We start from the raw sequence: 21,468 nt of genomic DNA on the forward strand, positions 1-21,468 counted from the left end.
GGAGGCAGTGATCAAGACCATCCCCAAGAAGAAATGCAAAAAGGCAAAATGGTTGTCTGAGGAGGCCTTAGAAATAGCTGAGAAAAGAAGAGAAGCTAAAGGCAAAGGAGAAAAGGAAAGATATACCCATTTGAATGCAGGGTTCCAAAGAATAGCAAGGAGACATAAGAAAGTCTTCCTCAGTGATCAGTGTAATGAATTAGAGGAAAACAATAGAATGGGAAAGACTAGAGATCTCTTCAAGAAAATTAGAGATACCAAGGGAACATTTCAAGATGAGCGCAATAAAGGACAGAAATGGTATGGACTTAACAGAAGCATAAGAGATTAAGAAGAGGTGGCAAGAATACACAGAAGAACTGTACAAAAAAGATCTTTATGACCCAGATAACCATAGTGGTGTGATCACTCACCTAGAGCCAGACATCCTGGAATGGGAAGTCAAGTGGACCTTAGGAAGCATCACCAGAAACAAAGCTAGTGGAGGTGATAGAATTCCAGTTGAGCTATTTCAGATCCTAAAAGATGATGCTGTGAAAGTGCCGCACTCAGTATGCCAGCAAATCTGGAAAACTCAGCAGTGGGCACAGGGCTGGAAAAGGTCAGTTTTCTTTCCAATCACAAAGAAAGGCAATGTGAAAGAATGTTCAAACTACCACACAGTTGCACTCATCTCACACACTAGCAAAGGAATGTTCAAAATTCTCCATGCCAGGCTTCAATAGTACATGAACTGTGAACTTCCAGATGTTCAAGCAGGATTTAGAAAAGGCAGAAGAATCAGAGTTCAAGTTGCCAACATCCATTGGATCATGGAAAAAGCAATAGAGTTTCAGAAAATCATCTACTTCTGCTTTATTGACTGTGCCAAAACCTTTGACTGTGTTTGTTGTGGTTGGTTGTGGAAAATTTTTAAACAGATGGGGATACCAGACCACCTTACCTGCCTCCTGAGAAATGTGTATGCAGGTCAAGAAGCAACAGTTAGAACTAGATACCAATTCCTTATTAGATACGTGATTTGCAAGGATTTTCTCCTATGCAGAGGATTTTCTTTTTATTTTCTTGATACTGTCCTTTGATGTACAAAAATTCTTAATTTTAATGTGTCTTGGTGTCGTGTATAAGAAATCATCACTAAAACCCAGGACATGAAACTTTTTCCTTATGTTTTCTTCTAGCAGTTATGATTTTAGTTCTCATATTTAGGTTTTTGACTCATTTTGAGTTAACTTTTATATATGGTGTAAAATAAGGGTAAATAATTTTTTTTTTTTTTTGCATGTATATATTCATTTGTCCCAGCACCGGTTGTTGAAGAGACTTTAACTTCCCCATTGAATGGCCTTGGCACTCTTGTCAAAAACCAATTTATTTCAGGCTTATGGTTTCTTATTTCTGGACTCACAATTTTATTTCATTGATCTGTATGTCTACCATTATGTTAGTACCACAATGTTTTCATTATTGTAGTTTTTGTCATAAGTTTTGAAATCACTAAGTGTAAGACTTACAACTTTGCTTTGCTTTTTCAAGGCTGTTTGGGCTATTCAGGGTCCCTTGCAATACCACATAAATTTTAGAATCAGATTTCCATTTCTGCAAAAAAAAGACCATTGGGATTTTGATAGGGATGGTAGTGAATCTGTGGCGCGCTTTGGGTGCTATTGCTGTCTTCACAATATTAAATGCTCCAGTTCATGAACATGAGGTATACTTTCATTTATTTAGATCTTTGATATCTTTTGACAATATTTTATAGTTTTGCAAGGTACAAGACTTGAACCTCCTTGATTAAATTTATTCCTAAATATTTTATTCTTTTCAGTGTTTTTATAAGTGGAGTTGTTTCCCTAATTTACTTTTTTGAATTGTCCATTACATGTTTTGAGTGTTGCTTTTGTATCCTGCAAGTTTGCTAAATTCATTTATTAGCTCGAATAGGCTTTTTGTGGATTCTTTAGAATTTTCTGTACATACGATCATTTTATTTGTGAATATAGATAGTTTTACTTCTGCCTTTGCAGTGTGGATGCCCTTTATCTATTTTTCTTGACTAGTTGCTCTGGCTAGAATTTCTAGTACAGTGTTGAACAGAAATGGTAAAACCAAACACCCTGTCTTGCTCCTGATCTTAGGAGACAAACTTTAAATATAAATATAATGTTACCCATGGGCTTTGTTTATTTCAAAAACTTAAAAAAAAAAAAACTCTGATTTTGAAATAATAGAGTGAAACCGAGCAACTTAGAATCCTACCAAATTCTCTGAAAGTCTACCAATCTACAGAGATGACTACTAGTCATATTTTGAAAATTGATCTGTAAATATCCTAAACATTTTTGCAAAAATGTGATTTAGTAGATATTGTCTATCTTAGTAAAACAGATAGCAGTTTCTTATCTGTAGCATCTCAGATAATGGGAGTTATCTGTCACCATTAATCTTGAAACAAAGCATTTTGAATTGCACCATCTTTGGGAATATGGCAGTAATGCTTTAATGTTCACTTTTTCTTTTAAATTACAGATGGCGTTTGTCCTTTATCCCATCAACGGAAACCCTCCTTGGGATTTAATGGATCATAACAACATTATGTTTCTCACCATATGCTTTTGCTGGCATTATGCAATAGCCATTATCATCACTGGAGCAATTTATGCCTTTGTCACCTGGTAAGTTAGTGATTATTGTTCATAGAAATTCTATTTTTTTTTTTTTTTGGTATATGATCATCAAGACTCGACAGTCTGAACTTTAAGTTCAAAGAGGTATTTTATTCCTTAGCATTCCACAAACAGGGTAATATAGCAGAAAATTATCTACAAACACAAACATTTCCAATTAAAATAATAAATGCTGGTTTAAGATTGGAATAGCTAAAGAGTGTCTCTGCTGTACTCTGAACCTATGCATCACCCTTCAATATGTTCTTCTGTGCCTTCATGTCTTTGTATATTCTGTTTTCTTTCCCAAATGGTCATCAACATACCTGCAGTGAGCCCCCTCCATTTGCCCATGTGTACATCAGTTATGTCACTTCCCAAATGTGGTGGCATTTTTGACCAACATGTATGCCTCTCATTAACTTTGAGTATCTGATTAATTTGATAATTGCTGTAATATTTGTAACAGTAAGATGAAGTTGAATGCTACATGTTTTTATAAGGACTTTGATACAGTGTTTCATGATGGGTGAGGAGCAATGTAACAGATTGCTAAGAACCCATGTTTCCAGCTCTGCTTCTTGTCAGCTAAAAGACTTTGGGTAAATGATTTAACTACATTAAATATCAGTTTTGTTGTCTGCAAAATGGGGATAATGATGGTACCTAAATAAGATCATATCATTAAACTGCCCTTAATATAATAAGAGCTCAACAGAAATTCTTCTTACCCTTGCTCTTTTTTTTCCCCGCTTTGGTTCCTATGATAGATTTCTTTTTCAGTTGAAGTACAATTGACATGGGCTTCCCTGGTGGTTCAGTGGTAAAGAATTAGCCTGCCAATGCAAGAGATGGGGGTTTGGTTCCTGGGTTGGGAACTTTCCCTGGAGAAGGAAATGGCAACCCACTCCAGTATTCTTGCCTGGGAAATCCTATGGACAGAGGAGACTGGCGGGCTATAGCCTAAGGGGTTGCAAAGAGTCAGATACAACCTAGAGACTAAACAACAACCACCACAATTGACATACAACATTATACTAGTGTCATTTCGTACAACATAATGATTCAACTTTTGTATACATTGCAAAATGACCACCACAATCAGTCTATTAATAGTTACACCATCCGTCACCATATTAACACCATCTGTCACCATATTAATGTTGCAAAAATTTTTTCTTGTGATGAGAACTTTCAAGATTTACTTTTTTAACCAACTTTAATATCTGCAATTGAATATTTTTGATTATAGTCACTGTGTTATATACAAAATCCCCATGACTTATTTTATTGTTTTTAAAATTTTTTAATGTTATATTATAGTATAGTTGATTAACAGTGTTGTGCTAATTAAAGTGTACAGAATAGTGATTCAGTTCTACATATACATATATCTATTCTTTTTCAAATTCTTTTTGCATTTATTTTATTACAGAATATTTAGCAGAGTTCCTTATGTTATACAGTCAGTCCTCTTTGGTTATCCATTTTAGAGGCAGCAGTGTGTACATATCAATTCCAAACTCTCTAAACATCCCTCCCCCCACTATTCTCCTCTGTAACTATAAGTTCCTTCTCTAAGTCTGTGAGTCTGTTTCTGTTTCATAAATAAGATATGATATTTCTTTCTCTGTCTGACTTACTTTACTAAGTATGACAATCTCTGGGTCTACCCATGTTGCTGCAAATAGCAGTATTCTTTTTAATGGCTGAGTAATATTCCGTTGTATATATATGTACCACATATTCTTTAGATCAGATTAGTCACTCACTTGTGTCTGACTCTTTGCGACCCCATGAATCGCAGCACGCCAGGCCTCCTTGTCCATCACCAACTCCCGGACTCCACTCAGACTCACGTCCATCGAGTCAGTGATGCCATCCACCCAGCTCATCCTCTGTCGTCCCCTTCTCCTTCTGCCCCCCATCCCTCCCAGCATCAGACTCTTCTCCATGAGTCAACTCTTCGCATGAGGTGGCCAAAGTACTAGAGTTTCAGCTTCAGCATCATTCCTTCCAAAGAAATCCCAGGGCTGATCTCCTTCAGAATGGACTGGTTGGATCTCCTTGCAGTCCAAGGGACTCTCAAGAGTCTTCTCCAACACCACAGTTCAAAAGCATCAATTCTTCGGCACTCAGCCTTCTTCACAGTCCAACTCTCACATCCATACATGACCACAGGAAAAACTATTGCCTTGACTAGACGAACCTTTGTTAACTAAGTAATGTCTCTGCTTTTCAATATGCTATCTAGGTTGGTCATAACTTTCCTTCCAAGGAGTAAGCGTCTTTTAATTTCATGGCTGCAGTCACCATCTGCAGTGATTTTGGAGCCCAGAAAAATAAAGTCTGATGCTGTTTCCACTGTTTGCCCATCTATTTCCCATGAAGTGGTGGGACTGGATGCCATGATCTTCATTTTCTGAATGTTGAGCTTTAAGCCAACTTTTTCACTCTCCTCTTTCACTTTCATCAAGAGGCTTTTGAGTTCCTCTTCACTTTCTGCCATAAGGGTGGTGTCATCTGCATATCTGAGGTTATTGACATTTCTCCCGGCAATCTTCTTTCCAACTTGTGTTTCTTCCAGTCCAGCGTTTCTCATGATGTACTCTGCATATAAGTTAAATAAGCAGGGTGACAATATACAGCCTTGACATACTCCTTTTCCTATTTGGAACCAGTCTGTTGTTCCATGTCCAGTTCTAACTGTTGCTTCCTGACCTGCATACAGGTTTCTCAAGAGGCAGGTCAGGTGGTCTGGTATTCCCATCTCTTTCAGAATTTTCCACAGTTTATTGTGATCCACACAGTCAAAGGCTTTGGCATAGTCAATAAAGCAGAAATAGATGTTTTTCTGGAACTCTCTTGCTTTTTCCATGATCCAGCAGATGTTGGCAATTTGATCTCTGGTTCCTCTGCCTTTTCTAAAGCCAGCTTGAACATCAGGAAGTTCACGGTTCACATATTGCTGAAGCCTGGCTTGGAGAATTTTGAGCATTACTTTACTAGCGTGTGAGATGAGTGCAATTGTGTGGTAGTTTGAGCATTCTTTGGCATTGCCTTTCTTTGGCATTGGAATGAAAACTGACCTTTTCCAGTCCTGTGGCCACTGCTGAGTTTTCCAAATTTGCTGGCATATTGAGTGAAGCACTTTCACAGCATCATCTTTCAGGATTTGGAATAGCTCAACTGGAATTCCATTACCTCCACTAGCTTTGTTTGTAGTGATGCTCTCCAAGGCCCACTTGACTTCACATTCCAGGATGTCTGGCTCTAGGTCAGTGATCACACCATCGTGATTATCTGGGTCGTGAAGATCTTTTTGTACAGTTCTTCTGTGTATTCTTGCCATCTCTTCTTAATATCTTCTGCTTCTGTTAGGTCCATACCATTTCTGTCCTTTATCGAGCTCATCTTTGCATGAAATATTCCTTTGGTATCTCTGATTTTCTTGAAGAGATCCCTAGTCTTTCCCATTCTGTTGTTTTCTTCTATTTCTTTGCATTGATGGCTGAAGAAGGCTTTCTTATCTCTTCTTGCTATTCTTTGGAACTCTGCATTCAGATGTTTATATCTTTCCTTTTCTCCTTTGCTTTTCACTTCTCTTCTTTTCACAGTTATTTGTAAGTCCTCCCCAGACAGCCATTTTGCTTTTTTGCATTTCTTTTCTATGGGAATGGTCTTGATCCCTGTCTCCTGTACAATGTCACGAACCTCCATCCATAGTTCATCAGGCACTCTGTCTATCAGATCTAGGCCCTTAAATCTATTTCTCACTTCCACTGTATAATCATAAGTGATTTGATTTAGGTCATACCTAAATGGTCTAGTGGTTTGCCCTACTTTCTTCAATTTAAGTCTGAATTTGGCAATAAGGAATTCATGGTCTGAGCCACAGTCAGCTCCTGGTCTTGTTTTTGCTGACTGTGTAGAGCTTCTCCATCTTTGGCTGCAAAGAATATAATCAATCTGATTTCGGTGTTGACCATCTGGTGATGTCCTTGTATAGAGTCTTCTCTTGTGTTGTTGGAAGAGGGTGTTTGTTATGACCAGTGCATTTTCTTGGCAAAACTCTATTAGTCTTCGCCCTGCTTCATTCTGTATTCCAAGGCCAAATTTGCCTGTTACTCCAGGTGTTTCTTGACTTCCTACTTTGCATTCCAGTCCCCTATAATGAAAAGGACATCTTTTTGGGGTGTTAGTTCTAAAAGGTCTTGTAGGTCTTCATAGAACCGTTCAACTTCAGCTTCTTCAGCATTACTGGGTGGGGCATAGGCTTGGATTACTGTGATATTGAATGGTTTGCCTTGGAAACGAACAGAGATCATTCTGTCATTTTTGAGATTGCATCCAAGTACTGCATTTCAGACTCTTTTGTTGACCATGATGGCCACTCCATTCCTTCTGAGGGATTCCTGCCCACAGTAGTAGATATAATGGTCATCTGAGTTAAATTCACCCATTCTAGTCCATTTCAGTTCACTGATCCCTAGAATGTCGACATTCACTCTTGCCATCTCTTGTTTGACCACTTCCAATTTGCCTTGATTCATGGACATGACATTCCAGGTTCCTATGCAATATTTCTCTTTACAGCATTGGACCTTGCTTCTATCACCAGTCACATCCACAGCTGGGTATTCTTTTTGCTTTGGCTCCATCCCTTTGATGGACATTTAGGTTGCTTCCATATCTTGTCTACTGTAAATAATGCTTCAGTGAACATTGGGGTGCATGTATCCTTTTGGATCATGTTTTTCTCTGGTTGTATGCCCAGGAGTGGGATTGCAGGATCATATGGTAACTCTATTTTTAGCTTCTTAAGGAGAAGGCAATGACACCCCACTCCAGTACTCTTGCCTGGAAAATCCCATGGACGGAGGAGCCTGGTGGGCTGCAGTCCATGGGGTCGCGAAGAGTCAGACATGACTGAGCGACTTCACTTTCACTTTTCACTTTCATGCATTGGAGAAGGAAATGGCAACCCACTGCAGTGCTCTTGCCTGGAGAATCCCAGGGACAGAAGAGCCTAGTGGGCTACCGTCTATGGGGTCGCACAGGGTCAGACACTACTGAAGCGACTTAGCAGCAGTAGCAGCAAGGAATCTCCATACTGTTCTCCATAGTGGCTGCAATTTACATTCTCATCAACAGTGTAGGAGGGTTACCTTCTCTCAACACCCTCTCAAGCATTTGTTGTTTGTGGATTTTTTGATGATAGCAATTCTGACTGGTGTGAGGTGATATGATTATCTCAATAGATGCAGAAAAAGCTTTAGACAAAATTCAACACCCATTTATGATAAAAACTCCAGAAGTGGGCATAGAGGGACCATACCTCAACATAATAAACCCCATATACGACAAACTATAACTAACAATCATATTTATTGGTGAAAAGCTAAATGCATTTCCTCTAAGATCAGGAACAAGACAAAGATGTCCACTCTCACCACTTCTATTTGACTTAGTTTTGGAAGTCCTAGCTACAGCAATCAGGGAAGAGAAAGAAATACATGAAATTCAAATGAGAAAGAAGTTAAATTCATGTCACTGTTTGCAAATGACATGATCCTATACATGTAGAAAATGTTTTAGAAAATCCTAAAAACACTGAAAGAAAACTACTAGAGCTCATTATGAATTTGGTAAATTTGCAGGTTACAGAGTTAATACATAGAAGTCTGTTCTTATCTATACACTAACAATAAAAGATCCAAAAGAAAATTCAAGAAACAACCCCATTTACCAAGAATAATAACTTGGTAATAACAAGAATAACGACCCCATTAGAAGAATAAAATATCTTGGAATAAACCTACCTAAGGAGACCAAAGACCTGTATTCCCCAAACTATAAGACTTACTTATTTTATAACTGGAAGTTTGTATCTTTTGATCCCCTTCATCCATTTTTGCCTACCTCCCCCAACTCTGGCAACCGTGAATCTGTTCCTTCTTTTGTTTGTTCCTTTGTTTTTTAGATCTCACAGATAACTGAAATCATTTGGTATTTGTCTTTCTCTATCTGTTGTATTGTGTTTAGCATAATACCTCAAGGTCCATTTCATTCTTTTTTATGGTTGGGTAATATTCTATTATATACATATAAGTATAAAATATTTATCTTATATAAACACATATATAAAACATCTCCTTTATCCATTCATCAATTGATAGACATTTGTTTCCATATCCTGGTTTTGTGTGTGTGTGTTCAGTTGTGTCTGAGTCCGTGCGACCCTATAGCCCGCTGGCTTCTCTGTCCATGGGATTCTCCAGGTAAAAATACTGGAATGGGTTGCCATTTCCTTCTTCAGGGGATATTCCTGATCCAGGTATCAAACTCACCTTTTCTACATCTTCTGCCCTGCAGGCAGATTCTTTACCACTAAGCCATTGGGGAAGCCCAAATATTTTGGTTATTATATTATAAATATGGTACAGTGAACCTAGAGGTGCCTTTTTCAATTAGTGTTTTCATTTTCTTCAGATAAATACCCAGAAGTGGATTTGCTGGATTGTACGGTACTTCTGTTTTTAATTTTTTGAGGACACTTTATGCTGTTTCCCATAGTGGCTATACAAATTTACATTTATACCAAATAGTACATCAGAGTTCTCTTTTCTCTATATTCTGGCCAATACTTGTTATATCTAGTCCTTTTGATAACAGCTGTTCTGCAGGTATGCCTTTTAGTTGTCTGTAGGTTTTCTTTGGAATAATGTCTATTCAGATTCTCTGCCTATTTTTATTTTTATTTATTTATTTTGATGGTTTAATTTTTATTTTATTTTTAAACTTTACATAATTGTATTAGTTTTGCCAAATATCGAAATGAATCCACCACAGGTATACATGTGTTCCCCATCCTGAACCCTCCTCCCTCCTCCCTCCCCATACTATCCCTCTGGGTCATCCCAGTGCACCAGCCCCAAGCATCCAGTATCGTGCATTGAACCTGGACTGGCAACTCATTTCATATATGCTATTATACATATTTCAATGCCATTCTCCCAAATCATCCCACCCTCTCCCTCTCCCACAGAGTCCAAAAGACTGTTCTATACATCAGTGTCTCTTTTGCTGTCTCGTATACAGGGTTATTGTTACCATCTTTCTAAATTCCATATATATGCGTTAGTATACTGTATTGGTGTTTTTCTTTCTGGCTTACTTCACTCTGTATAATAGGCTCCAGTTTCATCCACCTCATTAGAACTGATTCAAATGTATTCTTTTTAATGGCTGAGTAATACTCCATTGTGTATATGTACCACAGCTTTCTTTATCCATTCATCTGCTGATGGACATCTAGGTTGCTTCCATGTCCTGGCTATTATAAACAGTGCTGCGATGAACATTGGGGTACACGTGTCTCTTTCAATTCTGGTTTTCTCAGTGTGTATGCCCAGCAGTGGGATTGCTGGGTCATAAGGCAGTTCTATTTCCAGTTTTTTAAGGAATCTCCACACTGTTCTCCATAGTGGCTGTACTAGTTTGCATTCCCACCAACAGTGTAAGAGGGTTCCCTTTTCTCCACATTGTCTCCAGCATTTATTACTTGTAGACTTTTGGATCGCAGCCATTCTGACTGTCTGCCTATTTTTAAATTGAATTTTCATTGTTGTTATGGGGTTGTTTGATTTCTTTATGTATTTTGGATATAACCTTTTATCAGATAACATTTAGGAATATCTTCTTCCATTCAGTGTTTCCTTTTTATTTTGTTGATGGTTTCCTTCACTGTGCAGAAGCTTTCTATTTGATGTAGTTCCATTTGTTTAGTTTTTCTTTTGTTGCCATTTCCTTTGGAGTCAGATCCAGAAAATATTAACAAGAGCAATATCAAGGAACTTACCACTTATATTTTCCTCTAGGAAGTTTATGGTTTTAGTCCTACATTCAAGACTTTAATCCATTTTGAGTTAGTTTCTATGTATAGTATAAGAGTGTCCAAGTTTCATTATTTTGCACGTGGCTATACAGTTTACCTAGCACAACAAAAAGACTGGCCTTTTCTCGTTTTATATTCTTGCCTCCTTTATCATAAATTAATTGACAATGTATTTATGAGTTTAGTTCTTTATTTTGTGTCATTGATCTATGGGTTTGTTTTTATGCCAATATCATACTGTTTTGATTTTATAGCTTTGTTGTATAGTCTGAAATTAGAAAGTATGAGCGCCACCCCCCCCAGCTTTGTTCTTCTTTTTTAAGAAGAACAACCTCTTTTTGACTATTCAGGATCTTTTGTGATTCCATACAAACTTTGGGATTGTTTGTTCTATTTCTGTGAAAAATGCCATTCATAATTTGATAGGGATTGCATTGAATCTGTAGATCAATTTGGGTAATGTAGATATTTTAATGATATTAATTTTTCCAGTCCATAAGCATGGAATATCATTCCATTTATTTATGTCTTCTTCAATTATTTTTATCAATGTTTTATAGTTTTTAGCATATGCTGCTGCTAAGTCGTGTCAGTTGTGTCTGACTCTGTGTGACCTCATAGACAGCAGCCCACCAGGGTCCCCCGTCCCTGGGATTCTCCAGGCAAGAACACTGGAGTGGGTTTCCATTTCCTTCTCCAATGCATGAAAGTGAAAGGTGAAAGTAAAGTCGCTCAGTCGTGCCCAACTCTTAGCGACCCCATGGACTGCAGACCACCAGGCTCCTCCGTCCATAGGATTTTCCAGGCAAGAGTACTGGAGTGGGGCGCCATTGCCTTGGGTCTTTCATTTCCTTGGTTAAATTTGTTCATAGGTATTTTATTCTTTTTGATGCCATTGTAAATGGGACTGTTTTCTTAATATCTCTTTCTAATAGTTCCTTGTTACTGTATAAAATGCAACATGTTTGCATATTGATTTTGTACCATGCAGCTTTACTAAAATTATTTATTAATTCTAACAGTTTTTTTGGTGGAGTCTTTAGGGTTTTCTATACTGAGTATCATGTCCTCTGCAAATAGTAACAGTTTTACCTCTTCCTTTACAATTTGGATGCCTTTTTTTCTTGCCTAAATGCTATGGCTAGGACTTAAACTCTATTTTGACTGAAAGTAGTAAGAGTGAACCTTATTGTCTTGGTCCTGATTTTAAGGAATAAAATTTCATGACTTCATCACTGAGTATGGTGTTACCTGTGAGCATGTCATATATGGTCTTTATTATGTTAAGCTACATCTTTTTATATTCACTTGTTGAAAGTTTTTATCATAAATGATGTTGAATTTTGTCAAATGTTTTTATACATCTATTGAGATAATCATATGACTTTAATCCTTCTTTTTCTTAATGTGATATATTACATTGATTAATTTGTAGATGTTGAACTATTCTTACATCCCTGGAATAAATCCCACTTGATCAGGGTATACGATCCTTTTAATATAGCCTTTAATTCAGTTTACTTATAGTGTTGAAAGTTTTACACCTATTTTTATCAGTGATATTGGCCTGTAATTTTCTTTTTTGTATGTGATATCTTTGTCTGATTTTAGTGTGAGGGTAATGTTGGTTTCTCCTTTTTTTATTTCTGATTTTCTTTGAGACTTCTCTCTTTCATTCCTTCCCTGGTAGCTCAGATGGTAAAGAATCTGCCTGCAATGTGGTAGACCTAGGTTTGATCCCTGGGTCGGGAAAATCCCCTGGAGAAGGAAATGGCACCCCACTTCAGTATTCTTACCTGGAGAATCCCATGATCACAGGAACCTGGCAGGCTACAGTCCATGGGGAATCCCATGATCACAGGAACCTGGCAGGCTACAGTCCATGGGCTCATGAAGAGTCAGACATGACTAAATGACTAGCATTTCATTTTCTTTTTTCCTTAGTGAGTCTAGCTAAAGGTTTGTCAATTTTGTTTCAGTCAGTTCAGTTCAGTTCAGTCACTCAGTCTTGTCCGACTCTTTGCGACCCCATGAATTGCAGCACGCCAGGCCTCCCTGTCCATCACCAACTCCCGGAGTTCATTCAGACTCATGTCCATCGAGTCAGTGATGCCATCCAGCCATCTCATCATCTGTCGTCCCCTTCTCCTCCTGCTCCAAATCCCTCCCAGCATCAGAGTCTTTTCCAAGGAATCAACTCTTTGCATGAGGTAGGCAAAGTACTGGACTTTCAGCTTCAGCATCATTCCTTCCAAAGAAATCCCAGGGCTGATCTCCTTCAGAATAGACTGGTTGGATCTCCTTGCAGTCCAAGGGACTCTCAAGAGTCTTCTCCAACACCACAGTTCAAAAGCATCAATTCTTCAGTGCTCAGCTTTCTTCACAGTCCAACTCTCACATCCATACATGACCACTGGAAAAACCATAGCCTTGACTAGAAGGACCTTTGTTGGCAAAGTAATGTCTCTGCTTTTGAATATGCTATCTAGGTTGGTCATAACTTTTCTTCCAAGGAGTAAGCGTCTTTTAATTTCATGGCTGCAGTCACCATCTGCAGTGATTTTGGAGCCCAGAAAAATAAAGTCTGACACTGTTTCCACTGTTTCCCCACATATTTCCCATGAAGTGATGGGACTGAAAGGTTGTTGTTGAATCACGCGAACACACCAGGATTCTTGGCCCCCGGAGGAGAAGAATTCAATCCGGGGCCAGAGACGAGGCTTGATCGCTCAGAGCTTTTGTGTAATAAAGTTTTATTGAAGTATAAAGGAGATAGAGAAAGCTTCTGACATAGGCATCAGAAGGGGGCAGAAAGAGTACCCCCTGCTAGTCTTTAGCTGGATGTTATATAGTCACTAGCAGTCTGTTAATGAAAGAAAGGAATGTCTTAAAATTCAGAATGGCACCAGGCCCCTCACCCATAAGATGCATTTTGGGATAATCTTGGCACCAAATGGTTTATCCTGGGCCATAAAATGATTAACTTGAATCTTGAAGAAGGGCAGACCACCATACAAATAGTTTCATTTACAAAGATTAGGGGAACAATATCCATACTGGTTTGTCAAGTAGGTTCTGGGCCAAGAGGTGGAACCGACTTGGAGACAGAGTTTGGGGTAAAGGCATAGTACATTAACATAGCTTAAGACAAACATTTCCATAAGAAAAAGGCATTGGTTATCTCTAGACTCGAGAATAGCTAACTTCAGGCGAAGCCGGGTGTCATTATGGCAACACAATATTTTAAGAAAAACCTCCCTTTAAATTTGTATAGAGAAGGAAAAAATATTGCTAGTTTGTTTCCTCCTGCCGCTTAAGAGAGATAAAAATGTCTGACACTTGCAGGCTATTTCCTCTATTTGGAGACCCCTGGCCTTCCTGCCATGATCTTCGTTTTCTGAATGTTGAGCTTTAAGCCAACATTTCACTCTCCTCTTTCACTCTCATCAAGAGGCTTTTTAGTTCTCTTCACTTTCTGCCATAAGGGTGGTGTCATCTGCATATCTGAGGTTATTGATATTTCTCCCGGCAATCTTGATTCCAGCTTGTGCTTCTTCCAGCCCAGCATTTCTCATGATGTATTCTGCATATAAGTTAAATAAGCAGGGTGACAATATACAGCCTTGACATACTCCTTTTCCTGTTTGGAACCAGTCTGTTGTTCCATGTCCAGTTCTAACTGTTGCTTCCTGACCTGCATACATGTTTCTCAAGAGGCAGGTCAGGAGGTCTGGTATTCCCATCTCTTTCAGAATTTTCCACAGTTTATTGTGATCCACACAGTCAAAGGCTTTGGCATAGTCAATAAAGCAGAAATAGATGTTTTTCTGGAACTCTCTTGCTTTTTCCATGATCCAGCAGATGTTGGTAATTTGATCTCTGGTTCCTCTGCCTTTTCTAAAACCAGCTTGAACATCTGGAAGTTCATGGTTCATGTACTGCTGAAGCCTGGCTGGGAATATTTTCAGCAATTTTGTTTAAATTTTTTCAAATAATCAGCTGTTTGTTTCACTGATCTCTTCTATTGTCTTTTCACTTTCTATTTCATTTATTTCTACTCTGATCTTTACTATTTCCTTCCTTATAGTAATTTTGGGCTTTGTTTGCTCTTCTTTTTCCAGTTCCCTTTGGTGTAAAAGTGAGGTTGTTTATTTGAAGTTTTTCTTATTTCTCAAGGTAGGACTATTGCTATAAACTTCCATCTTACAACTGCTTTCGTTGCATTGCATAGATTTTAGTATGTTGTATTTCCATTTTCCACTTGTCTCCAGGTGGTTTTTAATTTCTCCTCTGATCTAACACTGGTGCTAGCAAGTTAGAATTAGAGTACAAAAATGGTTGCCACTCGTGCTGGCACTAGCAAAGTAGAGGGGGAAGAAAGTGAAAATGGAACCTGCCAGTGCTTCCATTCCTGGGAGAGAATCCTAACAGATTTCTTCCTTGCTGGCAGATGCTTTAAGATTAGCAAATGAATCCCATTCACATATGGTTTGGACTCTTCAAACTGTGGTTTTTATGCTGTATGGCCAGGTGGGTGAGTCTGCATGCAAGCCCATTAAGAGTGGAATCTCCATTCCTTACAGCCCTTTGGTTCTTCTGGACATCAGCACTGTTGATCTTCAAAGCCAGATGTTTTGGGGGCTCATCTCATCAATGCAAGTCCAAAGGGTTCGGGTGCCTGATATAGGGCACAAATCCTTGCTCCTCAGGAAGAAGCTCTGTATCTGTGAGATCTCTTTGACTGTGGGTCTCCAACCTGGAGGTGGGGTCTTTGGTGGGACCACATCTCTGCCTCTTTTACCCATCTCATTGTGGACCTTTTGTCCTTTATTGTAGAGGAGCTGTTTGGTTAGTTTTCAGGTCTTTTTCTATTTCCATAGGAAATTGTTCCTTATGTAGCTGTAGATTTGCTGTGTCCATGGGAGACGGTGAATTCAGGACCTTCCTAGGCTGCTCTCTTGAACCACCTCCCCCACCCTCCCTTGTTGTTTTTATTATTCCTTTTGTTCTTGTTCTCCTTCTTCTTCTGCATCAAAAATTGTATAAGGTATCCAAAATCACTGCAGATGGTGACTGCAGCCATGAAATTAAAAGATGCTTACTCCTTGGAAGAAAAGTTATGACTGATCTTGAAAAGCAGAGACATTACTTTGCCAACAAAGGTCCGTCTAGTCAAGACTATGGTTTTTCCAGTGGTCATGTATGGATGTGAGAGTTGGACTGTGAAGAAAGCTGAGCACTGAAGAATTGATGCTTTTGAACTGTGGTGTTGGAGAAGACTCTTGAGAGTCCCTTGGACTGCAAGGAGATCCAACCAGTCCATTCTGAAGGAGATCAGCCCTGGGATTTCTTTGGAAGGAATGATGCTAAAGCTGAAACTCCAGTACTTTGGCCGCCTCATGCGAAGAGTTGACTCATTGGAAAAGACTCTGATGCTGGGAGGGATTGAGGGCAGGAGGAGAAGGGGACGACAGATGATGAGATGGCTGGATGGCATCACTGACCTGATGGACGTGAGTCTGAGTGAACTCCGGGAGTTGGTGATGGACAGGGAGGCCTGGCGTGCTGCGATTCATGGAGTCACAAAGAGTCAGACATGACTGAGCAACTGAACTGAACTGAACTGAACTAAACTGATGGACCTTATGGAGAAAGAAAGACAGTTTAAATATAGTACGATGAATGGAAATAGTGTAAGAATAAAACACTATTGGAACACACAGGAGGTCTCCTCACAATTGAGAATTAAGCTGCAACTTGAAGGATGAGTAGGAATAGAATGGAATGAGCATGGTTCCTTATTTCCATTAGCATGGTAGCTAATGCCAAACCACAGTTGGCTTGGCTGATTCCAACTGTTAATCATGCAGGCTCTAAATCTTCAGACTTTAGCATTGATTGAAGTGTTCTATATCTGCAGTCTCCACCATGTAGCCATGATCTATGTGTGATTATTGCACACTTGACATGTGCCTTGTTATTGTTGTTGCTATTCAGTTGCCAAGTCATATCTGACTCTTTTGCAACCCCATGTCCTGTGGCTCACAGGGCTCCTCTGTCCATGGGATTTCCCAGGCAAGAATACTGGAGTGGTTTGACATTTCCTTGTCCAGAAGATCTTCCCAACCCAGTACTACATTAATTTTAATGAATTTTAGCTTTCATACATACATAGTGACTATCATTTTGGATAGTACACGTCTAGTATGTTCTCTAGATCCCTAGATTCAGTAGTTGATTCGAGGCCCAATGGGGTCTCAGCCTCTGCCCAAACTAGCTTTCTAGTCCTCTCTAGATGTTTCCCCAGCTACCTCTACTTCTCTGTGCTTCTGTGGGTTTTACTGCTAAAGAGATTTGGTGCTGTGTCTCTGGGTAAAAAGGCCTTTTCCTTGTCTAGCTCCCAGATGTCTCTAGTAGGCTTTGATTTGTAGTTACCTTCTTCTAGAGGTCTAAGTGCTATGCCTGCTTGAAATTCTACCTTCTTATGGAATGATTTCTATTAGTCCTATTCAGTTCCCCCAAAGCATGTGTATGCACTGATGGTTAAGGTTCACTCTGCCACTGAGTGAAACTTGACTTCTTCCTCTATTGTTTTAGGCTGACTTTGGGCCTCATCTCCTTAGGGTTTGGACAGCCTCCAAGAATAAAGCCGGCATTCAAGAAGCCTCTCTATTCCATGTCAGTTCTAGAGCCAAAAGAAGACTATTGCTTCTTTCTGTTTTAAAAACCTCAGACCCCTAATGAGCCGCTTACCCACGTATAGTTTTCTAGAAACCAGGAAGTTCATGTTTACTTTTGCAACTGCCTCTCCTTCCCCAGCACCCTGGACTTCTTGACCACATGTTGTCTCTTCCCGGCATATCCAATCAAATGCTCATCTCTTCTATGAAAACATATGTGATTGTTCTTGTCTTTGCTTATCTCCTTGCATGAGTTTACAGTACTTTAGTCTTGATCACACATTTTAACAGTTGTGATCTATCTTGTGATATTTACTATTAGCTCATGTTAGGCTTATCTGCTAACTAGATTGTGCTACCTGGAGGAAAAGATCTTTTTCATATCTCTCACTGATCTTGGCATACTCTCAAAAACACTTATTTTCTATTTTAACAGCTCTGCTTCAGAACTTCTCAAACAGGGTTCAGTTGTTTGGGAATGTTTTATATGCTTTTAAGTTTTACTCTCATACTGCTTATGAAATATAAGGCCAAGAGCTTGTATTCTGATATATTTTAATATAATATTAAGCAGTAGATTAAACAATATCACGAAGATTGAATATTGACTTTTAGCATGGTTATATGTAGGATAATTCAATTCAATCCTGTAGTCATGAAGAGCTTTGAAAATATGTACATCTGGGTTTGACTGTGAAGTGGATTATAACTCAGTCACAGGTGATAGGTTTTAAGGACATTCTATCTGAATTTATTTGACAAAGCACAAAGATCACCATGGAAACAAAACTGGGTTATGGAACTGCTGCCCCCCAAATCTCTGAAGAATGAAGCTGTGCTTTGCAGCTTTCCCGAATAATGGTTTAAAGATTGCTTCATCTAGTCCCATGCCTGTTGTTCTCATGACAGCTCATAGGAGACCCCTATCTGTTGGGAAATCTTATTGTGTGTTTTACTGTATTTCACATATAAACTTACATAAACATCACTGTGATACAGAAGTACTTCAAAAGCCCCTTTGGATGGACAAAGAAATATTACCCATTTTCAGGTTGGTTTTCCAAACAAATGATTCTTGTGAGCCATTTTGAAGAACAAAATAGAAATGACCAAATTCATGGTAGATGGTAGTTTGATTTTTGGAAGTTTGATTTCCACTTCAACTCTGGAAGTATACCCAGAGTCTCAGCTCTGCTCTTATATTAAGAGCAGAAGAGAACATGTGGGAGCAAAAGCCCAGACACACCCTGAACTTAGTTTCCTGAACTTGCACCATTCCAGGATTTAGCAATTATTTGTACTTCCTGTTTATTATTCCATCCCTCAATCTCTCCCCAGTAGCCATTTCTGTGTGTGCCAATACCAAGGGCTTCAGGGTGTGGACAGAGCCTGAATATGCCTCAGCTTGATGGCGTCTAACAACAGCAGATACAACTCAGAGAGGAGGAATCTGGAACAGGAGTAGTCACTGTGTTAACACTGTTAACCGTGTAAACAATTTCTACAGCAAATTTCCTACAGACAAATGAGTTCCGTTCTGAGAGCCTGTTCATAAGTCCAATTTGTTTGTAAGTGCAAGTGGCTTCACTTTCACTTTTCACTTTCATGCATTGGAGAAGGAAATGGCAACCCACTCCAGTGTTCTTGCCTGGAGAATCCCAGGGACGGGGAAGCTTGGTGGGCTGCTGTCTATGGGGTCGCACAGAGTTGGACACGACTGAAGTGACTTAGCAGCAGCAGTACTGTAATAGGTTTATAATACTTCTCACACAAGTAATATATACATAAAAAACAAACACAAAAATAAAGAAGTATTTTTAACCTCACAATACAGTACCTTGAAAAGTACAGTACTATAGTACAACAGCTGGCATATAGGGGCTGGCATGCACATTCACATATTTGAAAGTGTGCGACTTGAAGTTTCACATGTAGGCAACTTACACTAAATAGCTAGTTCTTTGTTTCACTTTCCAGAAGAGTCATCAAGAATGAATCTAATGAATGTACTAATTAATCCCTTTCATTTAGCACCTACTCAGGTTTTGCAATGTGGAGATAACCATGTGGGTTTAAAAAAATGAAATGATACAGTGTCCTAGTTTTAACCTTAGTTAAAACTATTAGCTTTTCATGAAAACAGTGCCTTGAAGAGTTGAGAACATTGGGAACCAGGTCAATGGTCAACTAATTATCAAGGCAAAAGATTTTGAGTAGTTTTTCTTGGCTTCTGATGAGTCCGTAGATGTTACTGATACCACTCAATTGTTGTGTGTTGGAGAAATTAATGTTGAGTTGGAAATGACTGAAGAATTACCTCTGGGTAGATGAGTGATATGAACTTCTGTAGGACCGCTCCACAGTCCACTGAATCATCACATACATAGTGAACCACTATTACGAACCAGTGAACAGTTATTCTATGAACCATAGAACAATTATTATGAATTGTTCTAGACTCTGACAAGAGTTAGAGCAGTAAATAAGATGAAGCCTCTGCTCTTAGGAAACTCATACTCTAGTGAGATCCAGAGCACAAGTAAAAGCCTGGTGTATTGAGAGGGATGGGCCAGACCTTCTTTGGGAGAAAAAGACAGAAAACAAGTGTAAAGTTACAGATAGGCTGGTGACGTTTTTCATAAAACAATAATGATTTTGGATTTGGTTTATCAGTTTGTTTGTGTATCCTTATGTACTTCTGGAAGTTAACAATATTTTATTGACATAGTCACGCACCATTTCTTCACAAATAATCCTCCACAGGAAAAGCTTTATGTAGTTCTGATTACATCAGAAAAGTTGAGAGCCTGCTGAGTTTCTGCTACCAAGAAACTTGGCATCTTTCAATTCTGAAATTTCCCCCCAGCACCTACACATTTTCTTAATCTATGAAAACAGTTACAAGAATAGAGGTCACTTCTTTCAACTTCTTAGTGCATCAGGGACCATCACATTCAACAGAACAGCCTGGGGCCAGCACAGAAGCAGCTCTCTGAAGACACAGTAAGGGCTGCAGTACAGCCCAGACTTGACATGGGGCTCAACCTGGGGAAGGCGATGGCTTCATGGGCTTCCTTCTCAGGACAGGGCTCCTTTTTGTAATACTCAGCTGAGCTCAGTTTCTTCAGGACCTACTACAGTCCAGAGATTCTTTTGTTTGTCTTAGAAATGGTTAAAGTTATGAATTTTGAATATGATGCAAACAATTATGTTACATATTAGAGGTTTATTGTGTCTGTTTGCTTATAGACTGCTTTAATCCACAAAATGTTCACAGGTAGCTCCAAAGACAAATAAAAGTGATTTTCTTTTTGAGGGTGCCTCTTCCATTTGCACAGATAATTTGGAGTTTGTTGTACTATAGATACAGATAGTTTGGGGTTTTAATTTTAAATGGAATAATGTAAGATGACTTTCATTCTCCTCAGGTTGGTTAAATCTCGATTTACGAGGTTCTGCCCTTCAGAAGTTGAACTGCTGAAAAATGCTGAACGAGAACAAGATTCAGAAGAAGAGATGTGACTTTGATGGGCATCCAGTCTTTCTAGATGAAATTTTTCTTTTTCTATTATTTTTGCCTTTTTATCTTTTGTTTGGAGAACAGCTGATTGAAAATGATTCTTGGTGTCATGATATTGGGGGCTTGAGGTGGCTCTCTCTAGATTAGTTAAAGCATGATGCCCACATTCTGAAAAATACTTGTTTTGTTTGCCTTATAGATATATATGCTCAAGGTTCCTGGGCTTACTATCATTTGTAACTCATAGATGGGATTTCACTTGTTTACTGCCTTGCTACGGTGGGAAATAAACAAATCCATGGATCTTGGTTCAAACACCTCAGATATTTTTGTTATTCAGCTGCACCCCACCTTTATATCATGAAGATAGAACCTGTGTGACACCGAAATTCCTTTTCGCGAGACATCTCTTTCTGTAGCACCTGTGTTCTCTTCTGGGAAGAGCAAGCTGGAAGTCATCCTGTGGTGCACTCTCTCAAAGAAGATAAAAGGCATGATCCATGGTTACAGAAGGGTACATGGTGAAAAAGCCATGAAAATCTAGGAAAGGAGAGTTTGAATATTATCTGTAGAGGAAAAAATCATCACATGGCTTAGTATGGCCACCATGCCATCTACCCTGCTAGAATAACTGAGGGGTTAAAACAGAAGCCTTTTATGGAATACATGGGTAAACAATCAGAGCCCTTTTTCACTGGTGGACTA

General features: G+C 38.9%; 1 protein-coding gene across 1 annotated transcript in view; it reads left to right on the forward strand.

The window, feature by feature from the left end:
• The window catches only part of LOC133254333 (transmembrane protein 45A-like), an 89,864-nt gene extending 68,786 nt beyond the window's left edge, over window positions 1-21,078 (forward strand). Inside the window, exons 5-6 of the mRNA XM_061428618.1 lie at window positions 2,530-2,675; window positions 20,672-21,078. Coding sequence (XP_061284602.1) covers window positions 2,530-2,675; window positions 20,672-20,765 — 240 coding nt within the window. The 3' untranslated portion in view covers window positions 20,766-21,078. The remainder of the gene's footprint in view (window positions 1-2,529; window positions 2,676-20,671) is intronic.
• Window positions 21,079-21,468: the final 390 nt, after the last annotated feature.

This window comes from Bos javanicus, chromosome 1 (assembly GCF_032452875.1).
Source record: "Bos javanicus breed banteng chromosome 1, ARS-OSU_banteng_1.0, whole genome shotgun sequence".
Taxonomy (NCBI): Eukaryota; Metazoa; Chordata; class Mammalia; order Artiodactyla; family Bovidae; genus Bos; species Bos javanicus.